General features: G+C 33.5%; 1 protein-coding gene across 2 annotated transcripts; it reads left to right on the top strand.

Moving 5' to 3' along the window:
- Positions 1-6,014: 6,014 nt before the first annotated feature.
- On the top strand, positions 6,015-22,504 carry LOC108469997 (uncharacterized). 2 transcript variants are annotated; one of them, XM_017771165.2, is made up of 13 exons: positions 6,015-6,347; positions 6,479-6,610; positions 7,108-7,134; positions 7,752-7,848; positions 8,256-8,299; positions 10,609-10,707; positions 11,447-11,504; positions 11,616-11,668; positions 16,958-17,059; positions 17,849-17,914; positions 20,862-20,983; positions 21,192-21,363; positions 22,078-22,504. In XM_017771165.2, the coding sequence occupies exons 1-13, from the start codon at positions 6,102-6,104 to the stop codon at positions 22,144-22,146; spliced, it is 1,287 nt and encodes a 428-aa protein (XP_017626654.1). In that variant the 5' UTR covers positions 6,015-6,101; the 3' UTR covers positions 22,147-22,504. The 2 variants fall into 2 exon arrangements, with proteins under 2 accessions (XP_017626654.1, XP_017626655.1); XM_017771166.2 differs by having other exon boundaries at positions 6,500-6,610.
- The last annotated feature ends 128 nt before the right edge of the window (positions 22,505-22,632 follow it).

Raw genomic sequence — 22,632 nt, forward strand, 5'->3', positions numbered from 1 at the left:
GTGACTATTTAAAAGTGGCATCGAATAGGCAAAAGTCATATGTTGATTTAAAAAGAAAAGAAATTAAATTTCAAGTCGGATATAAAGTATTCTTGAAAGTATGCTCATGGAAAAAGGTATTGAGATTTGGCCGGAAAGGCAAGCTGAGTCCGCGATTTATTGGACTATACGAGATCATTGAAAGAGTTGGACCATTAGCTTATCGATTGGCATGGCCACCTGAACTGGAAAAAATTCACGACGTGTTTCATGTATCCATGTTAAGGCGATATCGAACAGACTCCTCTCATGTAATTTCACCGACTGAGATAGAAATTAGACCGGACATGACTTATGGCGAGGAACCGGTCAAGATTTTCGCTCGTGAGGTTAAACGGCTGAGAAATAAAGACCTGGCTTTGGTAAAAGTCTTATGGTACCGACATGGTGTAGAAGAGGCTACATGGGAGCCAGAAGAAACCATGAGAAGCCAATATCCGAATCTGTTTACTGGTAAGACTTTCGAGGACGAAAGTCCCTAAGGGGGAGAAATGTAACATCCCGAAATAGGGCCTAGTCGAAATAGTGGTTTTGGGACCACAAATCTGACATCAAAATATTTATTTTATGATTATTGTGAGGCTTAGAATATGATAATATGTATGTGTTAAAGTTTCATGAAGAAATTCTTTGAGTAAGGTGTTCAATCAGAAATTAGGGACTAAATTGAATAAATTGCAAAACTTGGATTCTAGAAGCAATTTGTATGAAATTACTTTAGATTATAAATTAGAAGGTCTTGGAAAGAAATTTTCCCAATTTCTAAGTTTTTGGTCAAAAATGGGCTTGCATGGATGAAATTTTAAAGAAATGGATTAAGGGCATTTTGGTCATTTGGCATTTTAATGAAATAAAATGGGAAAAATAAAACAAAAATCAGTCATTTTCTTCTCCATGGCTGCCAAAAATTGAAGGGACACCATAGCTAGGGTTTTCAACATTTTCAAGCTCAATAGTAAATGCTCCCAAGCCCCGTTTTTAATGTTCTTTGTATTTTTAAAATCTCGGTAGCTTATTCTCTCTATTTTTACCCATATTTCATGCTAGGATCCATGTTTAAAAATTTACCCATGCATGAGTTACTTGTATTTTGATGGATTATGGAGGAATATGAAAGTTGGATGAGTGTTAAATATCTTTTTCTAGGTGGTTTTCATGAAAAACCCCTAAAATGACCTTTTTGCAAAAGGTGTAAAATATGTGGTGGAAATGAGAAATAATGGAAAATGTGGGCTGCCATAAGAGGAAAAAACATTCGGCTAGGCTTGGGTAAGATAGAAATTGCATGTGTTTCTAGGGACTAAATCGTAAAAATGTGAAATGTTAGGGGCAAAACTGTCATTTGGATCGGGGTGGAATTTAGACTTGAAATGTATAATGTGGAGTGTTAATGATTTAATTTTGTTGTAATATACCCCGATGAACAAATTTCGAAGGTCGATCGAGGAAAACGAAAGGTTTCGGAATAACCGAAACATATCTTCGAAACAAATACCAGGTAAGTTCGGATAACTTAAAGTAAACTCCTACTATGCCTAATTATATGATTTTTGAATGAATTGTGATTGCATTTATTGATAGCATAAGATTTCATGAAATGCATTCCTAATAATGATGTGTTGAAAAATTATCTCGGTTGTGGTTAAAAAGGGAATTCGATGGATAAACCATGTTTTACATGTATCTTGTATGTATTGCAGAAAGGATTTAGCCCAGACGGGTAATCCGCTGATCTTAATTATGAAAAGGATCTAGCCTAGACGAGTGTTCCTTTGGATGATTGAGCCTCCCGAAGAATACATGTGCATTATGGATTTAGGCCTGATGGGTAATCCGATCAAGGTTTGAATTTAGCCTGGACTGGTAATTTAGATCCGAGCTCATTAAAGGTGTTTGTCGCAATAAAGGATTTAGCCTAAACTGGTAATCTCGACATCACTTTATGAATTTACGATATGAGGGATTTAGCTTGGACTGGTAATACTAACATAAGATGTGAGGTTTGCGGGAGTGCACACCTGAAATGATTATCCTTATGAATTGACGATTAATGCATATTCCATCAAGATTTCCTAGACACTCAATAGGATTAACATGAAATACATGTACAAAATGAAATTTTGAATGATGAGCTCATATAAGATAAATTACATGGTGTTTTGTTATGTGACTAACTCATTGGTTGAGTGCATGTGATAGGGAACCATTTCATACTTGTTGGTTTCCTTATCTATTATGGAGGTATGCTAATTACTTGGTAAGTTTACTTTCCAGTTATTTGAGCTCACTAAGCATGAAAATGCTTACCCCTCTCTTTTCCCTGTCTTTCAGAGCTCGATGACTCATAAAGGTTGGAAGACAGTTGGAGAGTCAACACACTATCAACTAGTCCAAATTTGGTATATAGATACTTTATTTTGTTCAATGACATGAATAGGTATTTTTGGGTCATTTTGTCATATGTGTCATTTGGCTAGCAATGTAAAGGTTTGAATGTTATGTCTATTCATTTTGTGTATGGCCTTGATATATGGCCTGTGTTGGTGTAGGTTGCTAACCTACTAATCATGCAATTTTTACTTGTTGAAATGATTACATGGTGTATTATGAATGGATATGATAAATGTGACCAATTCATTTGAAATTGGGAGGATCACAGTTGGCAATGAGTTAAAAGATGAGCCAAATCCGATATTGTGATTAATGAGACTATAATCCTTAATACAAAAAGGGTAAACTAGCATGTGCAAAACCAATGATATGAGGTTTACATTCAATTGACAATTATGATAGAACTTGAGTGCGATTAGGGCATGTTAGATATCAATAGAAGCTATAGATGAGAGTGGGCAATTGAGGGTGACCAAAGGCTTAAAAAGTAGCCTAATAAGGTCCACACGGGTAGACACACGGGCGTGTGTCCAGCCCGTGTATGACACACAAATCGCCCTTGGGCGTTTGGTATGACCGTGTCGCCCCTGCACCTAAAATTTTAAGTCAGTGTCAAACACGGGCTAGACACACGGGCGTGTGTCTTGGCCGTGTGAATCTAACACGAGCGTGTCCCAATGCACATGGGGTGACCACACGGACGTGTCCCAATGCACACGAGCGTGTGTATGATCTCAACACGAGCGTGCGAGGTATTAACCTATAAGTTTTCCTCAAATCTTTAGTTTGGTCCCGGACCTTTCTCAATGTTTGTTTAGGGCTTCGTAGGCCCAAAATTTGGACACTACAATGTTAGCGGGTTTGTTTTGAGTTGAAACAAAATTTTATAACCCGTATTTTCCGTTTATGCTCGTATATATGTCCAGTAACGCCTCGTACTTGTCCCTGGTCTCGGGTACAGGTAAGGGGTGTTACAAATTCTCGGGCTCCTTCGGTATGTCTTTCCAAAAAAACCCTTTTTCTTAGGATTTTTGGCAAAAAAATAGCCCTAATTGAGACTCTAGCCTTGATTTCTCCAATCATGGGGAAAATCCAATTCACATACAATCGCAAAAACTGAAGCTTACATCAATATGTTTTCACACCCCAAGATTAAAAAAAAAAACAAGAAAAGTTAACAAAAATTATCAGCAAATAGACTAAAAAAAACTTGAAAGTTAATACCTATTATTTCTATTAATTTAACAAAAAAAAAACTAGAAAAAAAAGGAAATCAAAATAGGAGAAGAGTTACCTGAGGGAAGACTGCCGATTGTTTCTCTTCTCAAGTTTCCACCTCAATCGAAAGCCTTGTTGAGGGTTGGAGTTAGAAAAACGATTCTTAATTGAAGGCCTTGTTAGGGTTTGTCAAAGGAAGATAGAGTTGGTGAGAATAGAAGCATGAAAATGAGGGAGACAAGTTTGGAAGAAAATGGGAGGAAGAATGAAAAAAGAAGAGATTGCTTCAGATGTGAGAAAGAGAATGGTAAAGTTAAAAGTCTAACATAATTTTTCACCCAGCCATTTGTTGAATCCCTATTCCGTGGGGAGAATGCCGAATTGTAAACGGCACTTTTGCGTTGAATAAGGTCGTATTGAATGAGGCTGTAATAACCCATTACACCCAACCAAACAAAATTTAAATAAGGGGCCCACTGAATTCAACTGTAATGACTTAGCATTACAACCAACCAAACATGCTGTAAACTTTTCATCGCTCAAACTCCTTACTTAACACTCCACATAATTCCAATCACTATAACACTTTAACCTTCTTATTTCCTTATTAGTGAAACCATCATCACCTTCAGCTAACTCACCGCCTAACAAGTTTTAATGACTTTTTTTTATAATTTTATTATTTTATCAATTTTCATAATTTTTATTATTTTAATTTTTTATAAATTTTATATAATTTTTATGATTTTTAATAATTCTTAATATTTTTGCTACATTACTCGATAATCACCCAAATTTTAACGCATTCTTGTTTTGGATGTCCTTTTTTTAATTTAGTCACTCTCGTTAATTTAATTTCTTTTTGTAGGCACTCAAAAGTTAAAAAGCTTTGGTCACCAGGTGGAAATACTAAAGCAACCTTCGGAATAATAATATTTTTAAATCTTTTTAAATTTTTATGTAAGTTCCATTTTGAATTGATTATAGTTATAACTTTTTATTTTTAGGTTATAACTAAATTGATAGAATATGTAAATATTGAGAGATAAATTTGTTAAACTTTTAGAAATATAATTAAATTGACTAATTAAGTAAAATATTAAAGGCTAAAATTATTATTATATCAATAGAAACAAAGCCACATCAACATTTTCATCTGGTATCTAAAATATTTTAACGGTGGAATGACTACAAAATAAAATTAAGCTATGGAGAGCGGGTAAATTAATGAAGTTTTTTTTTTCTGGTGACCAGAACAAGACTGCGTTAAAATATGGGCAACTATCTATGTGATTTACCCTGTTTTTTTTATTATAATTTTCTACGATTTTGATTTTTTTATAAATTTATCTTTTAATAGTTATTTATATTTTCCTTGAAAACAAATAATTTGCTAAAGGAAAAAGGCAAGGGTGTTAAATTGGACCATTAGCCATTAAATTAAGGATAAATTTTTGTTTTAATCACTAAATTAAAAGTTATAATTTAATTATTGAATTTTTCAAATTATTTTTTATCACTCATTGTTAAGTGATATTTTTTAGTTGATTTAATAACAATTTTGGTCCTTAATTTTTATGCATTTTGTCAATTTTATCCTAATTATATATAAAATGATAAAATTGAATCTTTTAAAAATTAGAAAACTCTAAAATTAAAATTAAAATTAAAATTAAAATTAGACTAAAAAGAAAAGAAAATTTTCAAAAATAGATAAAGTGAGAGAAAATGAGGAAAATTATTTTAAAACTCTAATTTTTCTTTTTGTATTTTTGTATAGAATTATTCAATATCCATTATTTAAAAAATAAAAAGAATAAAATATTAAGCAAAATTATTGGTTTTCTTGTTTTACCTCTTTGGTTTTCTTAGATGGCTTTTTGATTAAAAGAAAAAATTCAAAACATAATTTATATTTATAATTTGGGTTTTAGAAAATAATTTAAATGAATTGAAATTTTGAATTAAGTTTGAAAAAAGAAAATTTTTGGTATATTTTATATTTTACTTTTTAAAAAATGACATCGAATCGATTTCACAAGTCTCTATAATATCAATTTTGGATATTTTTAATGGCTTGAAACTTGACTCGAATATATTACTAATTTGATTTCAAAAATATTGAAGAAATTTGTAATGATCTAACTTTTTTTTCTTTTTAGTTTTACTTTGTTTTTAATTTGTTATTGAAATCTATTGAATGATAAAAATTTTATTTACCTTCTTCAAAACCAACATTTTTGATATTTTATTTTTTAAAATTTTCATATAAAATTTTCGGTTTTTAAATTTTTAAAATTTTAAATAATTTTATATAGATCAAGGTTAAGTTGATAAAAGATATAAAATTTAAAATTACTATCATAAGTCAGTTAATAAGCGAGTGATGATCAAATTGTTGCTGTGACCATAATGAAAATTTATGCATAATTTAGTGAGTATTAATTAAGTCGATGAACTACTATAAATTTGTTGAGATTCTCAATCGTCACGTTTCTGCCGGCTGGGCTGAGTTGTCCCGGCTTCTTTTTTCTTGGTCATTCCGTCATTCATGTTCAACAATGTCCTTCCTTTCGAATTTCACCGCCTCTTTTCCCGGCGAGAGGCCACCGTTTATTCCACCATACTCCCAATTCAACTTACATTCGCTTCCTCCCATCAGTTCTAGACCCACTATTAGGATTTCCCCACCCTTCCAGGTAAATTCTACTCGCATTACTAACATTATAATTTTTAATTTCTTTTTTATTTCGTTGATCCATTTTTTTTTAGCTGCATTAATGCTGTTTGTCTTTCTTTTTGGCGATTTCCTCCTATTTTTCTGTCGAAGGACACATTTCGGGTCTCCCAGATAGGTGTTGGTAGGTCGAGTAGATACAGCAGAAAACGAAGCGTATGCATGACATTGATAAATGAGAGGCTTGGGCGTGATCGAGATATAGCCGACCCGTCTTCTATACTGGTAAATGAAACTTTTGGGAACTGTTATACATAAACAACCCCGCCGCCTCAGAGCGATGTTAATACTAGGGTCTAGTTCGCAACTTTTCGAATATTTAGAGAATATGCTGAGCTTGGTTACTAACACGAGGAAAAAAAAACTTATTTAACACATTCCTTCTAAAGAGTAATTAGTATAAATTTAAATCTGCAATTAGAAAGATGAGTAAAATCTCTTGTAAAAAGTAAGAGCTCTTCAAATAAGCGATAAGTTTTGCCATAAGTCAGTCATGTGAGTGGCTAAAAGTTACCAATTGTGATTAGTTATAGATAACCAAGGACTAAAACATGTGGAAAAAATAATACTCCAACCAAATCTAGCTTAAGTATTTTATTGATCGATATATTTGTGTAAATCCTTATTTGTTCCGAGGCTGATTAATATCTCTTTGTGTAAATTAAACATTGTTCTTGAGTACGATGTTCTTAACTGGATGCTTTTTATGTTTGTTTTTGCAGGCATATGAACTAGTTCAAGGAAAACTTGTATGTTTTCTTCTACTAAAATACGGTATTTTGTAGTCTTATAGCTTTGGAATAGATAATTGGAATGAAAAATAGGTCCTGGTATAAGATTTTGTGATGCATTATGTGATTGCATTCACTGGTTTGATATGGTGAATACTAAGCCCAGATCATTTGTTTGTAAGTGGATTCAATATTAAATTTAAAAGTTAAAACCTCCTCATGCTTTTTAGCTTGTCTGACCCTCTAAAGTTCTTCCCTCTGTGGTTATTGCATGCTATAATTGCTTGATCAGATGTGCTTGTTGCAAAACCATTTTTTTAGATGTTGTTTTGTGCATGCAGTGGGATACTAGAATCACCTCTATTGCCAATCGAGGGAAAAATAATTATGGTTTTTCTTTCCAAAATATTCTAATTCTAACGTGATAAATGAGGCTTTATTTTCATTTTATAATCATAATTATGGTGATAATAATATTTAGTGTATGATAACTATGAGAAGTTATTGTAAAATGCCTTTCTTTTTTTCTCCATTTAAGAGGTTCAATATGATTCTCTTGTTTCTTAACATTAAATTTAAAATGATGTTTCTGCTTGAATTTCTGAGAACTTATGCAAAAAAAAATGCCTACTCAGGTAAAGTGGAGCTCTATGGTAGTACTGAACAGGTCAATTCCAGAGCCACCAACAGCTGTTCTCTTGCATGGAATTCTTGGTAGCAGAAAGAACTGGGGTAAGCACCAAATATAAAATTGGTTAATACCTTTTTATATGCATGTATATGCAAGTCATGGTTTTTTGCTTCCCTTTTTCTATCATAGCTTGCATTTTTGCACCTTCTTTAGGGAATTTAATCGATCTTTTCCTTTGTGATCATATATCTCATTTGTTCCACATGAGAGGCTGAGTTATCCTAAAATCTTGTTTCCAACTCTTTCATGAAGTTACATAATATTTTTTAATTTAGTTAACATATTGAGCTTTTTGATGTGTCCATTTTCCGCTCTGTTTGTGTATTGATGCTCTGCTGTTTGTATTCTTGGACATATCTCATTATATTTTAAGATAAAAAAATTATTGTTTGGAATTTGCATGCAAAAGTAAGAGGATTGTAAAGTACATTTGTTTTAAATGTTGCAGGGTCTTTTGTTCGGCGGCTGGCACAAGAATTTCCAACATGGCAGGTAATGAAACTTTCTAGTTTTTGTTTCAGTCTCCTGGTAACTTTGTGTAGTGATACCATTCAATTAATTTGTTGGTTTTCTTTTCTTTTTTCTTTTTATCATTACTAAGTCCCATGTCTGATGTCTCCCATTTCAAAGGGAAGACTTTTATTGGAAGTTTTACAAAAATTTGATGCCTTATAGCAATATTGATAATCATTTTGAGTTTACTTGAGCTTATGATGGTATTATGACATCTCTATGATGGATATTTTTAATCAGCTTAAAGTGGATTATGTGGTAGCCTGGCTCTTGAAAATTATGATGTTAACACGCATTAATATCCACATGTTGTGGCCAGCTATTTTTGGATGATGAATATATATCGGAAATTAAGGAAGCAATGCACTTCATTGATTGAGATACTTAAATTGTTAAAAGTTAAGGTTGTTTGAATCTTTTACTGAATGAAACTTGAATAAAATAGAGTTAGGCTCATTTGAATCTTTAATTGAATGAAACATGCACAAAATAGAAAGAAATACTTGCTACAAAGGAGAAGGACAATCAGAAAAAAGAAAAAAAAAAGTCTGAGGATCGAGGTAAAAACTAGAAATTAAAAAGTGATAGAAAAAAAACTATTAGATCAAAATTCAGTGCGACACTGTTAGAAAGAAAATAAATAAGAAAATCCTGAAATTTTAACATGCTAGGTCCGAAAAGGATTAAAATAAAAGATTGAGAGTTAAACTATGAGGATATTATCAATAAACTTCCATCATTAGTTAAATACAACCAATGGCATAGCAGTAGCAGTTAGTACATTTCAATAAAATGGTTTGATAGCTTTTTAATTATAATATTACTTTCACTTAAGTCATTTCTCAAATGTGTAAAACTTGTGGTTAGAAACCATTATTGGAAAAAATAAATTCTCATATATTAGTATTTATTATATTTAAAAAGAAAAAGGCTGTAAAAATATCAAATAAAAAGTGGGAATGAATTCAATAAAAAGATAATAAGGAATTAAGAAAATATGAGACAAGAAAATATGATATTGTCAAAAGGAAAACTAGAATGGGCGGAAAGTTAAATGTTAGTCAACAAAAGGACCAAACAAAGTAAAGAGTTTGTGTGGTACATGAAGGGGCATATTTATGTATTAGTAATTGTTTGACTTGGTTTAGATTTGTACATTGGCTGGACTTGGAAAATGCAAGTTACTAGGAATTAACTTCTAAAGCTGAGTTAAAATTGTTGGTGAGATGCCATATCATAATGATGTGCTAGGCGTTTATGATATAAGCAATGTATATTGGGGCTTCAATGGAACATAGGATAGAACAGGTTCATTGTCTTTCAGGAGTGTTATAAGCTTTGTTGAACTGTTGGCAATTACAACAGCCAAGTCAATAAATTAAAGATCTTGAAAATTCATGTCAGTAAAATGCAAAGCATACTTAGGAAAGTAACCCACTAATATGCCATGCAACCACTGTACCCAATGATGGAACAGAATGCCTTATTTGTGTTATGCCTTTGAATTAAAATAAAATGACAGAAAATGGTACACCAGCATCCAATTAAAGCATATGAAAGGTGACTGAAAGCTGGTTCTTGGGTGCAATATTCAATTTGAATACCTGTGGAGTTATTGCTGTCTAAGGATCTTAACTGTTTAGGTTTGGTTTAGTTGTATCCTTCAGTGTCTCACGTTTTCTTTACTTTACTAGGCCAAGGTGTTTGTTTGAATCTTACCGTGGTATCATTGGTCTTAGTTTGGTGTAGGAGAACTATTGGATCCTTATATGTGGTCCAACCATGGGGTTGGTGTCAGTTTTCTTGCAGTGCAGGTGAAGTTGCCCTTTTATATTGCCATGTGGCAAACTTAGAAAGAGAATCCTTTTTCTTTTTTAAATCTGGAACGCTTGTAGGGGTGAGAATGCCATATTATTTCATAATGCATTAACAAGCTTTAATGCCCTCATGTTCTGTCAGCCTTTTTTTTGGTGATAAATATATATTAGAAATAAAGAAAATAATTTAATTAATTGATTAAGATGCTTAGATTGTTAAAAGATAATGAACTCTGAACTTTTATTTGGTATATTTGAGAAGAGGACTAACCTTAGAGCTAGATTGGTGAAGATGACATTTCCCATGTAATTGTGCTGCCACTGAGATATTCTTTCTTTACTTGGCTTTTACTTATTTTCTTTCCTACCCCCTCCCTTATTTACTTATACTGCAGCTAGATGGATTGCTAGGAAGTTTAATTTATTATGTTGCCAAGAATCTTATGTACTTATGTATTTTGCTTGATGCAGTTTGTTTTGGTAGACTTGCGGTGCCACGGTGACTCAGCATCAATCAAGAAGAGAGGTCCACATACTGTTGCTTCAACTGCTTTAGACGTGCTAAAACTAGTGCGTGGTTCTTAAGCCTGACTGTCAGTTTTATACTTCAATGTGATCCTTGAATTTTGGTTTTGTTGATGGGCTTGTGTGAGAGAGAACCATAATGAGGCAGAATTAATATGTTAATTCTGATTAAGATAACCAAGATATATTCTTGAAAATGCTTTAATACATTAACATATTAATTGAACCAAGATGTAATGATGAGAATGCTTCAATGCCTCCTGTTTCATTCTGAAATTATTTGATTTTGCTTCTTTGTATCCATATTTTAAAATATTTAGAACATACCTACGCCAAATTTTGTTCCTTCTGGTAATTTATTGATTTTAATTATAAGCATGACACCGTTGATTATGGTACTTATGATTGATTTTCTAGATTGTAGCTTCCTAGGAAAGTTTGGATTGTTCTTATATCACTTAAATTCCTTTAAAGAAAAAAAGAACTTAAAGGATGATGACATTTGTTAGTGAGAAATTGAAATAATCCTTGTTCTCTGATTCAATCCCTCAATTATAATTCTTTAGCTGCTTTGATCTCAGTAGATGTGTTCTTTCCTTCCCAAGTAATAAAGAGTTTTATAAGCTAATCTAATAAACTAGGTCCTTGATATTCAAGTCTTTCATTTAAAAGTAGTTTTCCATTTCTCTGTATCTGAAAAGAACCTGAAATGTGAGAAAAAAATTTATACATTAAGACTTAGTATTCTTTTTATTAACAATTTTCTGGATTTTTGCTGGAATAGATTGCACAACTTAGAATAACACCCCGTGTCCTAATTGGCCATAGTTTTGGAGGAAAAGGTACTTTTTACTCTTTAGATTGGTTCATAAACTAAATTCTGGTGATATATGATATAAATATAATTAGTTGAAGAGATAATAGTTTTTGTATGCTTTCTATTTGTTTTTCAGTTGTCCTGAGCATGGTCGAACAAGCAGCAAAGCCACTTCCACGACCAGTTAGAGTAAGTTCTTTTCTTTCCCTTAGAAAAATTCAAATTGGTTCTTAGTCTTTTAGATGCACTTGTTGAGTGTGATGCACTGGTTGAGTGCTAATCACATCTCTTAAGGTGGATATATCTAATCTGGGGAGGTTTAAGGAACCCAAATTTATACAAGAGCTCAGGTATTTGCAACTTGTTCGATATAGATATGGAAAAAAGATCATGTAGTTATATAATCAATCATAGACTTGAAATACATACATACATATATATATCAATTGGTTCTTTATTTTCTTGTCTCCAAAGTCCAATTACTTTTCCTTATAATTTGTCTTTGTGAAAAACAGGATATTTTCTATTATATTTTCCACAAGAGATTACATACATATTTATACACATAGTTAGCCTAACTAAGGTAACTTTACGTTAGGAAGCAGAATAATTGTAGGGATCTTGTATGCCTTAAAGTTAAGGATAGAATATTTTAGAATCATATTTGATATACTCAAATATTCGAAATCGACACTCCCCTCAAGTTGGGAAGTGGATATCATCCATTCTCGACTTGCTTACTAATTTCTGAAACAACTTTCTAGACAATCCTTTGGTAAGTATATCTGCTAGTTGTTCATCAGTGGACACAAATGGAGTGCAAATTAAACCACTGTCCAGTTTTTCCTTTATGGAATGTCTGTCCACCTCAACGTGCTTTGTTCGATCATGTTGAACTGGATTATGTGCGATATTGATAGCAGACTTATTATCGCAATACAACTTCATTGGACCTTCCCACTTGATCTTTAAGTCTTACAATATAATCTTTAGCCATAACAACTCACAAACTCCAAGAGCCATTGCCCTAAATTCAAACTTCGCACTAGATCTAGCCACAACGTTTTGTTTTTACTCCTCCAAGTTACAAGGTTGCCTCTTAGGAAAGTGCAATAACGAGAGGTTGATCTTCTATCAACCATAGATCCCGCATAATCTGCATCGGTATAGGCTTGAAGGGTTAAATTTTCTCCTTTTTAAATAAGATTCCTTTGCTGGCGTGCCTTTTAAGTAATCTTGTAGAATCGATATACAGCACTAAGATGTGATTCCTTAGGATTGTGCATAAACCGACTTACAACACCTCTTGCATAGGCAATATTTGGTCCGGTATGGGACAAGTAAATAAGCTTCCCACAAGTTTTTGATATGACCTTCTATCAACTGCTGTATCTTCTAATACATCTCCGAGTCTGTGGTTCACCTCTATGGGTGTCTCTGCTGGTTTACAACCCAACTTGCTGTTTCGTCAACAAATCAACTATGTATTTTTTTGAGATATGAATATTCCTTCCCGAGAGTGTGCCACTTCAATACCAAGGAAATATTTTAACTTACCTAGCTCTTTGACTTGAATTCTTTTACTAGGCATTTTTTAACTTCTCCATTCCTTCTAGATCATCACCAATCACAATAATATCGTCAACATAGACTAATAAAGCAGTCACTCCCCCTGAAGATGAATGTTTCTGAACGAGTATGATCTCCTTGACTTTGTTTATACCCCAACTTGAGCATCACTTTGGTAAATCTTCCAAACCAAGCCCTCGGGGACTGTTTTAGTCCATATAAAGCCTTTTTTAGTCTGCAAACTGCCTGTCTTGTATTTGGACCGAATCTTGGAGGAACATCCATATAGACTTCCTCTTCAAGGTCACCGTGTAAAAAGGCATTTTTGATGTCAAATTGCTGTAATTTCCAACCTCGGTTGGCAGCTAGTGACAACAACACTCTTACAGTGTTCATCTTTGCAACAGGGGCAAATGTCTCAAGATAGTCTATCCCATACATTTGAGTGTACCCTTTAGCAACCAACCTTGGTTTGTACCTCTCCAAAGAACCATCTGACTTATATTTCACTGTGTACACCCAGCGACATCCCATCGGTTTCTTTCCTTCCGGTAATTTCGCTAAGTCCCATGTCTTATTTTTTTCAAAAGCTTCTATTTCAACCTTTATGACATTTCTCCAATTCTCATCTTCTAATGCCTCAAATACAGTTTTAGGAATGGAAATAGAATTTAGGCTAGTAAGAAAGGCTTTGTGGTTATGGGACAAGTTTTTGTAAGACATTAATAGGTGCAAGGGATGTTTTGTACAAGCTCTACTCCCCTTTCTAATAGCAATGGGAAAATCATCTAAATCTGTAGTATTAGAATTTAAAGTAGGTTCAGCAGTTACCTCAGGTCGTATAGGAGAAGAAGATGATTGAACTTGCACTGGTGCCTTCTTCCTTGAGTAAACCAATGCAGACGAGTAGTGTCCTGAATTCCTCTTGGTGATTTGGGTGTACTAGGCTCGATTTCAGGTTGTATAGGGGTCATTGTTTCAAGTTAGGCGGGTTGGGTAGCGAGCAAGGTCCGAGTGAGAGTGTTTGATTCTGGACAGGAGCCGGAATGGGAGTGTTTAGAGCTGGAATGAGAGTGTTTGGCTGCTGGACAGGAGTTGGAATGTCAAGAAGAAAGAATTCTTTGTCCTTATCTTCTGTGAAAAAGATCTCCTCCTAAGGATAAGGACGAGTGAAGAAATTTTCTTGTTCAGCAAAAGTAACATTAGCTGTTACAAAAAAAATTTTTGTGGCTGGATGATAGCACTTGTACCCTTTTTGAGTGGAAGAATATCCAAGAAAGACACTTGACAGCCCGTGGATCAAAATTCCTTCTATTTTGAGAATGAACATGGACAAAGGCGACATAGCCAAATACTTTGGGAGTAAGATTACTGGAGGTATTGAAATCAGGAAAAAATTTGGCTAGAACTTGTATAGGACTTTGAGATTCAAGGACCTTTGTAGGCAATCTATTTAACAAATGAGTAGCAGTTAGAACAGCCTCCCCCCAGTATTGTTTAGGGACGTTTTTTTGGAACAATAGGGCTCTTGTAATGGCTAAAATGTGACCATTCTTTCTTTCAGCTACACCATTTTGTTAGGGTGTACTAACACAAGATGACTCATGTATAATGCCTCTTTCTTGAAAATATGTTGAGAGGAATTGATTGAAATAATCTTTGGCATTGTCTGACCTAAACCTTTTATTTCGACCCCAAATTGTGTTTTGATCATGTTGTAAAAATTGGAAAGACAGACCTAACATCGATTTTTGTTTTAAAAGAAAATCCAAGACACACGAGTACAATCATCAATAAAGGATACAAACCACCGAGCTCCAGAAATATTTGAAATAGTGGATGACCCCCAAACATCACTATGAACAAGAGTAAAAGGAGTGGATGTTCTTTTATTGCTTACTGAAAAAGAGGTACGTTTATGTTTTGCAAGTTCACAGATATCACAATGAAATTTTTCAACAGTTAATCCTTTGAATAGTGAAGGAAACATAATTTAAGGATTCTAAACGATGGGTGACCAAGGCGAAGGTGATAGAGCCAAATTTGGTCTTTATTGGTGTTAATAGACTCGGATATGAAAGATAAAGGTGAGGAATTCAGAACACTAACTTTTTCACTGGATTCTTCAAGATAGTATAGGCCATTTATTTCCTAAGCATGTCCAATCATCCTCCTCGTATTCATTCTGAAAAAGACACCGATTGTGATAGAAAACCACTTTACTGTTAGTCTTTGGTAATTTTTTAATGGATAAAAGATTGGTAAATAATTTTGGAACATGAAGAACATTTTAAGAGTAAGGTTTTGTTTATAACTATATCACCTTGACCGCCACTTGTGATCACACAACCATCACCATCTTGTTATTTTTCTACTACTAGAACAAGGTGTATATGAAACAAATTTTTGTGAGGAGTGGGTCATGTGGTCAGTAGCTCTGAGTCAATGACCCAAGAACTTTTGGTATCTGTTTGAGACTTTAGAACTTTGAGGAGAGGATATACGAAAAGGCCAAACTACAAGTACTGTTGAAGAAGTTTTTCCAATGATCCCAAGAAATTTTTAACTTCTCAATTTCTTCTTTATTGAATTCAATAGGTAATTCACGAGAATTGTTTTTATCTAGTCATCTAGCTGTATTTGCTCGTCCTTGTCCCTTTGATTGTCCGCCTTTTTCTAAAAAATTTTTGTTTCTTGTCTGTCTTCCCATGGAGTTTCCAGCATCTGTCTTTAGTGTGACGAGCCTTTTTGCAGTAGGTGCACCATACGGAATCCTTGTTAAAAGACTTTGTATGTTCTATCTGTCTATTATCTTCACTAGTTGGCTGCTACAGGCCAAATCTCCTCTCATTTACAGCATTAGTAACCAAGGCTGAACTATCTACTTGATTGTTCTCCACCATAACTCCTCTTCTTCCTTCCTCAGCACGCTCAATTGCAATTGTTTCATTTAGTGATGGTAGTTCCTCTTTTCCAAGTATTTGAACTCTTACTGCATCAAACTCAACATTCAGTCTAGCAAGAAAATCATAAATTCGATCCTTTTCAACAAACCTTTTCAGGAGTCTTGCATCTTCACTGCACTTCATCTGAATGCACTGGTAATGATCCATCTCTCGCCACAAACTTTGCAACAAATTGGAATACTCCGTGATTGATCGACTTCCTTGCTTGGTGGATGAAATCTTAGTCTTGATTTCATAGATTTGAGCAACATCTCGAACTTTAGAATAAGTCCCGCTTCACGACTTCCTATATTTCTTTGGATGTGTTAAGAAACATGCATGTATCAACGATTTACGGCATCATAGAGTTCCATACCCAAGACATTACCATAGAGTCTTGTTCATCCCAAGCATCAAACTTAGGGTCCCTTCTTTAGGTCCGATTCCGAGTAAGTGACTCACTTTCCTCTTCCTTTCAAGAAGGTACGAACCGGTTGGGACCATTTCAGATAATTTTTCCATTTAGCTTTGTAGGCTACTTGGATATTCTCAAACTCACTCATTGGATTTGAGTTATTTACGAAATTTCGAGCCTCCCGGTGTTCTTGGTCTTGATGATTTCGGTTATGTTGTGTCCGAACAAGTTCTATAGACTTGAGGACTGGTTGGGAGTAAAAAAAAAAAACAAGCTAAAGAAACCGGCTAAAAAATCCTAGAAATCGGGCTAAATAACAGGCTCTGATACCATGTGAAAAACAGGATATTTTCTATTATATTTTCCACAAGAGATTACATACATATTTATACACATAGTTAGCCTAACTAAGGTAACTTTACGCTAGGAAACAGAATAATATTGTACAGCCTTAAAGTTAGGGATAGAATATTTTTAGAATCATATTTGATATACTCAAATATTCTGAAATCTGACAGTCTTTTACGGTTTGCTTTATAAATTCTATAGGCTTGGGTTCTGGATGCCACTCCTGGAAAAGTTCGAGCTGGCCAGGATGGCGAGGACCATCCAGGGAAGCTAATATCTTTCTTAAGAAAATTGCCTAAAGAGGTGATTTATTGTGTCACTTTGTGGATCTATTTTCTCATTTGATATATGAACTGTGCTATTGAGACCATTGTCCCTTGTGTGATCTTTGATGAGATGGATTTGAACTTCCTTAATTCAATTATTTGCATCCTTGTAGATTTCTTTGGCCTTGCTATTGCTTCATTGGAACCCAACCAGTCTATATATTGGTTATTTTGATGTTTTCTTTGATCTTTACAGTTTTTGTGTATGGTTTAAGAGGTAATGTGAGTAGTACGTTATCTTTAAAGAGTTTAAATGGCTAGGATTAAATTGGGTTTATGTGTATCCAAGGGTTAGGAACATAAGCTACTGTAACTCTAGTATACATAGTCTTCCAAACGCACTGGGAAGCCATATTGTAGTTGAATATTATTTGCTAATAGGTTGGGCAACCTACAGTACTTGAGCCTCTATTATGATTTTTTATGGTTTTTTCTTAATTATGTCCCTTTGTTGAAGCTAGGTGTCGTTATATGATCTCATCATGCAGATATTGTTTGTAAAACCTCTTCAGATAGAATTGTTTCTGTTTCTTTTTTCATCCCTAATCTTAGATTTAAATTTTCTATTTACTGGTTCATTTGTACCTGGATATAGTTACCATCTTTTTCTGAAATAATTAAACTAATCCATATATCATTTTCTTGTATTTTCAATTTGCTATTTTGCATTTCCTGCATTCCATCTTCAGAAAAAGAGAAATACTTTCTTGTTCTTTTCCTTCTCTTGTATGTAGCTCTAAACTTGCAACAATTTTATTTGAGGCAGGTTTCTTCAAAGAGGGACATTGTGAATGCTCTAATTCAGGAAGGGTTCTCAAAGGATGTTGCGCAGGTATTTTTTTTCCACAATCACCAAGTGTGGGGCTCCTTTGGAGTATTACTTCATTTCATACTCATATTAACCTTTATAGTTTTTATATATAGTGGGCCTATTATTTATGTTTGGTGTCTAGTCACCATCAACGGCTATTATATGATTGGAGAAATACTACAGCACTTTATTTACATGTTCATTTCTTTAATAAATGTGTTCAATGTAATATATTGTCTCATTCAGTGTTGTTAAGGTGCTGCGCCTCAGGCAAGGCACATTTGATCAGGTTCGGCATCCGAAGTGTCATGTTTTTAGCCTATTTCATATATGCATAGACACATACAAAAATACTTACTGCACCTTCACTCAAGCGAGTGTATTTATTTCCCTTGCACTCTATAAGTGTTGTAGTGCTTAGAATGTGCCTTTTGCCCTTGACAACATTGGTTTCAGCTTAATTTGTCGACAAAAGCGTGGATGTAGTTTTCTACTTTGCTAAGTAACTAAAATTTGCTCTTTTTTTTTTTCTTTGTAATCAACAAAATTTCACCTTTATTTAGATCGTCTTAAATAAGGCACATCAATTTGGGCAATCTACTTGACCATCATGGATGTGCTATATGATCTGAAAATACTTGACCATCATGGATGTGCTATATGATCTAAAAATCAAGTATATAATTGATTTTCTTGATCATTTACATTCTCTTTGGAGGGCGGAACATTCTTATTCTGCTATTTTAGTCCATTCAAGATTTATGCAAATGCAAACATGTCATAGGAAAAAGATACCCTTTAGTAGTTTAGCTTTCATTTTTGGTTATGAGAAATTTTAGTTACTCTAGTTATCCTGTTTGGCTATACTTCGTTTATGAACCACTTAAGCATGTTAAAGATAGAGGACTTGAGAATAGTTTAAATAATGGCTAAATTACTAAATAAGCCTCTGAACCATTTCAAAATTTCCTAAAAAACTTATATCCTTGTATATATTCAAATACACCTGTTTCTCTGATTTTGACCCATAAACATGGTACTCGGTACCATACTGGTACCAAGTAGTTTGGGTTCCGTTTCTGTTGAGATTTTGACCCGTTTCAGTAAATGCCAACTTTTAGTGTGTACTGGCCCATACTGATTGGTACAAAATTTTTATATTTTAAACTTATATTTTTTTTCTATAATTACATTTAAAATTAAACTATAATTATTAAATTAAGTTATTGAACCTAATTAACAATTTTAAAACTTATATTTGCATATTATAAATATATTTATATGGATGTAATTGAAATATATTTGCATGTATATATAATATATAATTTATTAAAAACTAAAATTTAGACTATAAATGATACAGAATTGGCCCTAACCTGCTTGAACTCTGGACAACCCAACTTGAGAACAACCCGCACAGGAAACAATCAAACTTGATGTGACTTGAACCCAAGATAAACTAGCCCAAATTGTCTATTTGCCACCTCTGCTAAGCACTACCAAAAAATAAAATAAGTCACATGCACACACATACACAACCTTCTATGATACAAGATTTTTGGCAATCTTATAGAAAACAGCTTGATCTTGTCTCAGGGTTAACAGTGTAAGATGCTAACATAGATGGAAGTAGGAGTAGCTTTCAGAACCTCCTACCTTTTGAATATTGATGACATAAAGCTAATGTATCTGGATGCCTGTCAATATAGTTAAATCTGTTACCTATAGATTCTCTTCTTGAAGACTTAATACAATATGTTCATTCAATGTGCAGCATTACAATTGGAGGTACTTTTATATCTTTGTGCCCTATTCTATGAGATCCTCGAAACTAGCATTTGCCATTATCCTGTAAAGTCTGTTAAGCATTTGCTTGTTAGTAGGCAGGGCGCATGAATTTGTATGTAATGACCTTTCAAAAAAAAGAAAAAAAAAAGGAAAAAAATGTCTTTCATGGCCGTTTCATTGATTGAAGTTGCACCCTGTTCAGGATTGAAATGATATTGTCTTGCTGCTAGTGCTTCTTCTGTGATTTAACTGTTATGTATAAGCCAGATACTCTGCATAAAATATGTGATCTTCTTGAATTGTTTACACCATTCTTTCTGTTTACTGATTTATCATTCTATCTCCAGTGCATCTTTTGGTAAGGAAGCCCTGAGCTGCGAGCTGTGACTTTCAATCAGTTATCAGTACTTTTAGATATTGCCATATTTAGTTTTTGAGATGATTTAATGACCATAAAAAAGTAATAAAAAAAGGGAAGGAACAGCATTTTATCTTTCATTTGACTTCATTGTCATGTTTCTCAGATAAAGTCATATTTTTGTTGCCCCCAATTTTTTCCTAGTTTTCACTCTTCCCATGTGTATTAAGTAATATTTGACGACGTTGTTATTAAACAAATTTGCGGGTTGTCTACAATTCTACCAAAAGAAATATATGTTTAACTTCTTGAAATGCTTACATCATTCTTACTTTAAATTCGTGCATCCATGTCTTGTTATCGTGTTAAAAGTATTTTATATTTATGTAAAATTTAACATGGTAATAATTTGTATTACATATATTTTATGCATTCGTGTATTCATGTCCCGTTTGTGTTTCTTTTCAATGTTATGTCTTGTTTCTTGTATATTTAGCTATTTTTTGCATGCATGTTTATTCGGCTCGTATTGTATCCAATATTGCCAGCTCTACTTACTACATACATATTTTTCATTGTATATCCAGCACATGATTTGGTAATGAAGCTTATAAGCTGTCACTTCAATTGGCTATCTGTATAATTTTTGTTTCTCAGTTCTTTTAGATACCGTCGGGTGTATTTTTGTGTTGGTTATAGAAGAAAAAAAAATAAAGAGCAGAAGAATACCATCTTCATCTTTGATTTTGACTTTATTTGTCATGTTTCTCGGATTAAATCATATTTCTTTTTCTCAAATTTTGGCTGGTTTTATTAATTCAGTGGGTTGTCACTAATCTTCGACCAACTGGTGCTGCTAGTTCTTCATCATCAAGTTTCTCGTGGGTGTTTGACCTTGAAGGGATTTCAGAAATGTACGAGTCCTATGAAGAAACAAATTTATGGTAATCTTATCTGGATTAAGCTATAGGGTGTGGTTTGGATTTTATTTTACTTGTCCATATTCAGACTGAATGTTGGTGTCTGTTATGTTACTTTTATATGTTAAATATTTCAAATGATAAACATAAAAATAAGAAGTAAAATTTGTTCTCATTTTGAAAAGAGCTTTCAACTGTTTATTCTAAGTTTCTTTTGGCTGCATAATTACAGGAAAGTGGTGGAAAATCTACCTCGTGGTGTGCATGTTAATTTTTTGAAAGCAGAAAGGAGTTTGCATCGATGGGCCCTTGAAGATCTTCAACGAATTCATGCTGCTGAAGAGTCTGCTGCTGATGAGGGCGGTGGTGTAGAGATGCATGTCCTTGAAGATGCTGGACACTGGGTACATCTATTGCTCTGTGCATGCTTTAATTACTTTATGTTTTCTCCTTTGCACATAACATATGCCTGGATTTACACCCATTTCTTATCGTGTTGCATCTTTGGTGTTTGAATGATGTTGATGTAGAACCTACGATGTAAGAAGTATTACTGAGTTTCATGCTCAATAAAGTGTGTTAACCCAATAAATGTCACAGCTTTTCAAGAAGAAGGTTATACTATCCCACTATGATGTCTAATTTTGACAGTGTTCTAAAAATCACTCTCGTCAAGAGATAAAAGGGATGTCCAGGCTGCTTGAAAGTATGCAACCTATATAGAAAAAACTTGTGTAACCTGTGAAAAAGAGAAAAACAAAAAATGTGCAACTTTTCTGCTCTAGAGCTCTCGTTTTCCAGTTAGCACATTAGAACATTTGGAAGTCTGGTTAGCTGCATTTTTACATAGCAAGAACATACGTAAAGCATCTAGCCAGAACCATGTTCGTTGGACATGATTACAAGTGTTGGATATGGGTAGATGTCTAACAGAGGTATATCTTTTTCATGGATTTGGAGGGTCAAATCCCTATAATCATGGGTTGACTTGGTTCATATTTGCTGAATAGTTCTGGTAGTTGCTAGTTGTATCATTTGTAATTTTAGGTTTGATGCAGAGCTATTTTCCTTAGTGCGAGATTTTTAGTAATGTTGAACTTGCTTTATTTTCTTAATAGGTACATGCAGATAACCCAGATGGACTCTTCAGGATTCTTTCATTTTCTTTCAAGGGAGTTAAAGCTTAAAGGTGTTGTATGTTTTCAAATTTTGATCTGTTAAGACTCTTTTTTGGGTTAAAGTACACGTCCAACACATTTAAATATGAATAGGAGGGTATGATCCTGAAAAGAGTGAGCTGGATACATACTTGTATCCTACAATCATTCCCGAGTACAGGTAACTTAAGCTTTGAGTTGCATGAAATCAACCTTAGCCATTTATCTTAGCTCAATATTGTAACTTTATTCATATGATTACCAATCTTCTAGTCATTAAATCATTACTGTACTGTACCATAGTAACTAATAACTTACATAGTTGTTCTACATTTCTTTTTTGTTTACTTCAAATTGCCTTTGTTCAAATATGAATTGGAGTGATAAATGACTTGTTTGTACAAGTTTTATCCTTTTATAATTTATTTATAAAAAGAACGATGCTAGTTAGAAAGTGATTTTTTTTGGGTATAAAGTTTTTTTTTTTTTTAAATACAGCTGTAGTAATTAAGTTAT

This window comes from Gossypium arboreum, chromosome 13 (genome assembly GCF_025698485.1).
Source record: "Gossypium arboreum isolate Shixiya-1 chromosome 13, ASM2569848v2, whole genome shotgun sequence".
NCBI lineage: Eukaryota > Viridiplantae > Streptophyta > Magnoliopsida > Malvales > Malvaceae > Gossypium > Gossypium arboreum.

Excerpts from the sequence above, each read along its gene's own strand:
- LOC108469997 (XM_017771165.2), top strand. The coding sequence starts at position 6,102 with ATGAACTACTATAAATTTGTTGAGATTCTCAATCGTCACGTTTCTGCC. Across the intron at positions 6,611-7,107 it reads CCGACCCGTCTTCTATACTG|GCATATGAACTAGTTCAAGG; the intron begins GTAAATGAAACT and ends TTGTTTTTGCAG. Across the intron at positions 20,984-21,191 it reads TATGAAGAAACAAATTTATG|GAAAGTGGTGGAAAATCTAC; the intron begins GTAATCTTATCT and ends GCATAATTACAG.